At 33.4% G+C, this 7,138-nt stretch overlaps 1 protein-coding gene across 1 annotated transcript; it reads left to right on the top strand.

Moving 5' to 3' along the window:
- Nucleotides 1-3,499: 3,499 nt before the first annotated feature.
- LOC134231585 (uncharacterized) lies at nucleotides 3,500-6,048 on the top strand. Its single transcript, XM_062713563.1, has 6 exons — nucleotides 3,500-3,544; nucleotides 3,719-3,905; nucleotides 4,165-4,422; nucleotides 4,563-4,734; nucleotides 5,015-5,163; nucleotides 5,272-6,048. The coding sequence occupies exons 1-6, from the start codon at nucleotides 3,500-3,502 to the stop codon at nucleotides 5,442-5,444; spliced, it is 984 nt and encodes a 327-aa protein (XP_062569547.1). The 3' UTR covers nucleotides 5,445-6,048.
- The last annotated feature ends 1,090 nt before the right edge of the window (nucleotides 6,049-7,138 follow it).

Below are 7,138 nucleotides of genomic sequence, written 5' to 3'. Positions count from 1 at the left end.
ACTCAATGCCTTAACAGGTGTTGATCACTTCCATTCTCATTGTTCATGAAGTGTGGGAAAGCGATGCGAGAACTAATGGAACTGCATTTTTCAAAAAAAAAAAAAATTAAAAAATAAAGTCCACGTTTTCGTTAATGTTGCAGAATAACCTCCGAGATCGAGAAATGTCGTTTAAAAGATAAAAACCGATTTCAAACAACATTTCGAGACCGAGGAGGTTAGTCTTTGTCATTCACGACAACGAGGATTTTATTTCTATATTAAAAAGCAGCTCTAAAATACGACTGATTGTTTCCTTATAGAGAAACGAATTAGATCTCCATGCTGTGATAACGCTGTTACAATTACCACCAGAGTGTAAATTTGTTTATTTACCTGTGAATAGAATACAGACGATTTGCGCTTTCATCGCATTAAAATTAGCTTTTTATGAATTATAAATTTGTTTTAAGCTGATATAGATTAATATTTTGGAATATACAACAACAAAATCAGTTTCCTATTTTATCACTTTAACACTAAAATGATGGAGTTTAAATATGACGTGGGGAGGTCCGTGAAACAGCTCTGCTTAGCACACACTTTTTTGCAAATATATACATGTACATAATATAGGCATTGAAAAGTGGGATTCACCTTTTCTGTTGGTTCAGCCCCCCAACCCCCTTCAATTAGCCCTCCTCCCTGACATTCAATTTGCTTCCGACGCCTATGTTAGAAACCTACATTCATCAGCTACTTTCTAAAATATACATGTACAGTGTTTGAATTGTAAAAGACGACACATCGATGTGGTCTAAATCTGTTATTCATTCTTAAGTCAAATGTACATTTCAACTGTGCAGGTTTGGATACGCTTGCATTGCAGGAAAATCATAAACGACTTGATAAGGATCATACTTCAGGTTATATATAAACTGAACGCACTTTCTAGGCTCACATGGTTTTTTGCACAAGTTAAGATCGCATTGTTATTACACAAAATCCTGTGATGAGGCAACAAATAATATTTTAAAAGAGATTTCTTATTTACTTGTAAGTTTATTTAACTAACTTTAAACATAATTTTCACATAGTTTTTGGTAGGATTTTGATATATACTTGGCTGATGGATTGTGACAGTTCCCAAATGGTTTTTTGTGGTTTCATGTCAAATGTAGCCGTCTATGTACCCATTCTTTTTAAAGCAGTTCTTTGCCTTGCATTGACTCAAAAACAGTGCAATTCATGTAACTTTTGTATTTCTGTTAAATAACATGAGTTAAGATAGCGCAAGATAATAATAGTATTGCTCATTTGTTCGACTGCTTTTCATGTTAAAAAGCGGGCAGCTTTAGGATTACTTTCTAAATCTTGCATCATGACATATAGATCCGACCGCAAAATTCTTAAAGTTTTAGACCGTTAATGTAAAAGAATTATTTTTTCAATGGAAACACCTTACTATTTTAAAAGATGAACAATACTTTTTATCCTGTCTTTTGGTATGATTTCCTTATGCAACAGCGTCATTTTTCGGCGCTACATTTCGACAAAACCACGACGAGGATGAAAATATGCAAAGTACTTCTAAAAAAAAAAAACATCTTTAAAATGACAATTTGAAAATGAATTTGTACCTTGAACATGATATATTAAATACATATTAGGGCTTTGCTTCGTATTATAGGTCAGCAATGTTCATTCCTATCGCAAAAAGATTGTGACCTTAATTTGTGCAAAAATTATGTGAGCTTAGAAAGTATGTTGAGCTGTGTATAAATTTTTAAATGTTTCCTTATAATTATATTATTTCGACTTGAGTTTCTTATACTGGGACAAGCATGTGTGTCTGTGCTTGCGTGTGGATATTGAGTAACTAATCAAGCTTCACAACAAACTTATTCTAATTTCATAAAAAGCTCCCACTTGAAAGAAATAAATTAATTTTGAAAAAGGAAAAATATTCAATACATATCAAATATGAAAGAAATTTCTGAAGCAATGAAAATTTACAGTCAACCCATGTTTTGTTTTAGTCGCTCATTAAATAAATATCGTTGGTCCTGCTTCTTTCAAATCATCTTTTTTTCAGTTTTTCTGTTTAAATTACAGCTTATTTATGGATGCCTCATAAAATTCTCTTGGAACATAACTGCCATGTTAATGATATTTGTTAATGCACGTGCTCTCTTTGCTCCTTAGAAAAGTCATTTTTATCTCTTCTTCATTTCTATTATGAGGTAATAAACAAATTTAATGATACTCTAAATTATCACAAACGATGCACTAAGAAAATATGACGTGCCACAAATTAATATATAATAATGCATAGTTTCTACAAAGATTTAAGATGTTCTTTTTGGTGTGCTCATTACTTTCCAATTGATAATAAAATTATCCTTGACATTTCAACTCTTATTGAAAAAAAGCACTGCATCCAAGATTTCTTTCTCCTTATTAATGTATTTATATTCCTGTAATTGAGGAGTAGAGGGTATATCTTTTAATCTTGTCCGTCCATGGATATGTTTAGCTTTCTTTTTCTCTGTTCGTCCGCAAAAAAATTCACTAGTTTTCAATTACACTGACAAATAGGGAAAATCAATAGGAACTTTATTCAATTCATAAATCCTTGATTAAGACAGACAAAATATTGACAAGCTTATTCTTTTTCAGACAGCGTTAAATGGTGACACGTGAGGATATCAAAACAAAGATTGTTAAAAATAATTGAACCCAACAGCATAAATAAAAATTATTTCAAATCGTTTGCATTCAAAAACAATATTTTATATCGACGTGTGACAGGATATATTTGTATTTACTAAACGAATGGTAAATGCTAACAAAGAATATTATCCTCCATAAAGCCTTTAATTTATCACTTGTTTGTTACGAGTGGTTATAAAGGAGTGAAAGTGGGATATTAATTACTGCTATCTGTCTTCCAACATCTAAAACCACGGTTAGGAGACAGCATTAACGTAAGGGCTCTCTCCTACCCGTGGCTTCTTAATCACAAAAATTTTGGTAAATAAATATGTACACCTGTATGTTGTAATGTCTTGTTTAGCCAATGACAATATTGGTTGCCATCGCAATTCAAATCAAAAACTGACATCACTATTTTGTAAACTGTGATTGGGTATTGAAAGGTCGCGTCAAGGTTAATTTATTGACTATGTTTACTCGCATTGGTCAATACTTTAATGAGCTGCGAAATATTCTCCACTGCTTCCACCACGGCCAACCAGGTGTCCTATTTTTTTATTATTTAAGAAAAACACATTGCATGTACAGGACGACAATAATGCAGGTTTACATCATTAAGAGCTAGTATGTTGTTCTTCGTTTATATATAAATATGAACAACAGAAGCTTATGTGTTCTTTTTCTCAGTCCTTGAAATAATTAATGACAATTTTGAAACAAAAAAATGCATCAAAGTTGCAGGTCATATTGCTTTAATTTACATGAGAATCGTTTGGCCAGTTCCGAATTTTGATCAGTTTTGGATATGGATTTGGACAAAAACATCGTCATTGATGTCCAACTTGTACAGGTATTTACCATATGATACATGAAACGACTTATTCTAAAAATAACTGTTTACAGAAATGCAATAATTCTTATCTAAGTGATAAGTTTAAAAAAAATATATATATATAAAAAAAAATCATGTTCAATAGTATTTGACCTTTTAAGGTAAACTAATGTAACTTTTTTTACTTATTAGAGCAATGAGGTCGGGGGAAGCTGTCGTATGGAGAAGGAAGGGCTGATAGGAGTTGTCCAATTCCTACAACAGAACAACATTGAAGTCTGCCAGCTCATAACAGACCGACATCTTCAGGTGGCGAAATGGGTTCGGGAGAATATGCCAGACACTACACACTATGTGGATGTTTGGCATGTTGCAAAAGGTTTGTGACATTGCTTTCTTGTTTTTACAATAAAGTTGAATGCTAAAATTTTATAAAGTAAAGAAAGACGCTAATTTATTATAAAACTCTATCATTTGTATTAAAATTGTCTCAAAAAGGAAGGACAAGTGTCAGATTTTGTAAACTTCTATGTACATAATTGTCAGATTTTGTAAACTTCTATGTACATAAGTGTCAGATTTTGTAAACTTCTATGTATATAATTGTCAGATTTTGTAAACTTCTATGTACATTTTAGGTCTGAAGAAGAAGCTGACAGCCCTCGGCAAGGAAAAAGACTGTGAGAGGTTGATGGAGTGGATCAAGAGCATTGTTAACCACCTGTACTGGGTCCCCACTTCCACACCAGAAGGCAGCAATGCATTGAGGTGGGAGAAATGGGTCAGCGTCTTCAACCACATCCAGAACATCCACGAGGGACATGGTGATCTCTTTGAGAGATGCGAGCATGCAGAATTAGACGAAGCTGCACGACGGAAAAGATGGCTGAGACCTTGTAAAGATTTTTCAATTCCTTTAGAACCTTATTGCAGTATTGTTGATGAATTTGTTGAAGAATTGTATTTTATACATTTATCTTTGATTATATTTATTTAGATTGAATTTTGTTAAGAGTGAATTTTTCTCCTTTCATAGGTACCAAAGTAGTGGAGAAGCTGGAAGCCATCATCACCTCAAGGCAGATGAAGAAAGATATTCCAATGCTTTCACCTGATGTTCAGACATCCAGTCTAGAGGCCTACCATTCAGTGATTAACCATTATGCCCCAAAGATGAACAAGTTTTCCTATCATGGGATGCAGAGTCGGTAAGGAAAAATTTGATGATATACATGTATTTTTATTGAACAGCTATCTCTCTATGTTGTCGGACTAATGAAACTAGTTGTCTTGGTTTCAGTTTCTACTGTGAAGTGTAATGTTATTCTCAATGATAGTTTGCGTTTTATTATTTTGCTATCATTTGTGCCATATTTTGATAATAATTGCGGGTAAAGTGTGAATGGGATAGGTAATTCTTAGGAACTATTTTTTTTAATACTTTGTAAACAAAATATGCATTGCTGAGAATTTACTTGTTTCTTGTAGATTGCTCATTGCTGCAATGCATTTCAATGAAAATGGACAGAATCTGCAGGCTACTACAAAGGATGGTAAACCCAGGTACAGCATCACTTTCCCAAAACAAAAGAAGGGCGACTACACAGTGAAGAAAATCAAAACAAATAACACATATGGTAAGTTTAATCAGTTTACTTGTAAATTCATATACTTAAAGCACATTTCAATAATAGCTAGAAAGATATACATGTAGTTCATTGAGTCATTTTATGCTCTTATAACAGGATACGTTGAGTCACTCATGGTTGAGGCTACCTCCCGAGTCAGGGACACTCCAATGCCACGCTGTGAGCCTGACGAAATGCCAGATGATCCACCTCCACTGTGTGCGGATTTCCTTCATCCGGAGGAAGATGAGGCCATCGATCATCACGTCACTCGCTTCCGGCGCAACTAAACCCGGTATAGTGTCCATCTTCCTCAGGATAAGTGGTGCGGATCTTATGGACTGCACAAGCTGGGAGAGTTACCCTCACTTCCTTTCCAAGCCATCCCCAGCACCATCGAACCAGCTGCCGATATCCGATATATCTCATGCGCCTACAACATAAAGATAATTTGTACTTGTTATGAATACTTGTTACTGTTTTTATATATTAATAAATATATACATAGATATTTTGTTGTTAGCTCTCTCTGTTTTGTATACGTACACTGATTTTGTTTAAGAAAATTGTTTTTTGTTTTCTATTCTATATTATAAAATATACATTTTTTTTATTGTTATCCTGTATTCTTGCATACTTGATGAGTTATTAATTTATTTTTTGTTAGCCTTTTTATCATTGACACTATAACTATTCAGTTTTCATTGTTTTTTTTTTTTTTTGTTTACAATATAATTGTAGTGATAAAATTGTTCAAGTTTGACCTTTTTTTCCTATTGTTGTGTTAATGTTTTCATTTTGTTGAGTTTGTAATATTTTTGGTTTCATTTTCTGTTTGTATAAATTTGAGACATTGTGGATTATCAAACAATTTGATAAGTTCACTGTGCAATTTGTTCTAAAGTGAGTCTCTATGTTCAATAAACAATGAACAGCCAATTAGTCTTATTTATGTTTCATTTAAAGTTTATAGTTTATGTTCCTCATGTACCATATTGTATGGTTTGAGCGAAATAAACTGATTCTGATTTCATTTTAACATTTGTTTCATTGAATTGAATCAGAATTATTACCCATTAGTTTCCGGAAGTTCTGCATACTGCTGTCTATACGAATGGTATGCCGTCCTCAAAACAGAAGGGTGAAGACATACTGGGGAGAACCCATTGTGCTGTGTAATGCAGTGTCGATGGTCTTCTTCTGTCACGCATCTGATTTCTGGTATCTCCTGGCAGCATACACACTCTTCTGCATTAGGCATCGCAACACACTGCTCACAAGTGCACCTGTTGACAAATTAAAGCTATTTTTAATACAGTATAGGAATTAAAAGTTTAATAGAAAAAATCTGTGATATTACTGTTTTCAGATGATGAATACGTCATAACACAAGTACATCTCCCTCCCCAAGCCCCATTTACTGTGGAGTGCAGTTTTCTGTACTGAAATTTCGTTCCCAAGCAACCAACTCATAAACCAAAAATTGTATTTGTTAGAAACTAAATGCAGAATATTTCTAGTTACTTCATGCTATTTTCAAAACGGCATAAAAATATGGTTGATACTGGTTTTGTAATGTAACTAAGGAAACCACAGTATAGGCACAGTGTATTCAAACAATATTATACATAAGTCCAATATTAAAAAGCCTAAAAATAATAACGAAACATTTAGCTAAAATTTAGCCAACATAATTTATAGGAGGGTTATCATGATCCTATAGTGAATGTGATTTTTTGGTAACAGATTTGCCAGTAATCAAACAAGAAGGTAAAAGTACGATGCCTTGAAGGCAATCACCTTTCAGCAGAAAATGTTCATAGTTCAGCCATACCCTAAGTAAATTACGCAATTTATGTTGCTTTATATGGTTATTAAGTCTAAATATTGGACTACATATGTCACATTAAGCAATCTAACTGGAAAAAATGCCATTTTCTAACCAGTCAGTATTCCCCAAGCGCTCGTCCTCGCTGGGCTGTGT

The sequence above is a fragment of the Saccostrea cucullata genome, unplaced genomic scaffold, assembly GCF_032062105.1.
Source record: "Saccostrea cucullata isolate Sc308-1 unplaced genomic scaffold, CSIRO_AGI_Scuc_v1 ctg14327, whole genome shotgun sequence".
NCBI classification, from domain to species: Eukaryota; Metazoa; Mollusca; class Bivalvia; order Ostreida; family Ostreidae; genus Saccostrea; species Saccostrea cuccullata.
The sequence above is the reverse complement of the archived record's forward strand: the minus strand, read 5'-3'. Positions and strand labels throughout refer to the sequence as shown.

Excerpts from the sequence above, each read along its gene's own strand:
- LOC134231585 (XM_062713563.1), top strand. The coding sequence starts at position 3,500 with ATGGATTTGGACAAAAACATCGTCATTGATGTCCAACTTGTACAG. Across the intron at positions 3,906-4,164 it reads TGTTTGGCATGTTGCAAAAG|GTCTGAAGAAGAAGCTGACA; the intron begins GTTTGTGACATT and ends TGTACATTTTAG. Across the intron at positions 4,735-5,014 it reads TATCATGGGATGCAGAGTCG|ATTGCTCATTGCTGCAATGC; the intron begins GTAAGGAAAAAT and ends TGTTTCTTGTAG.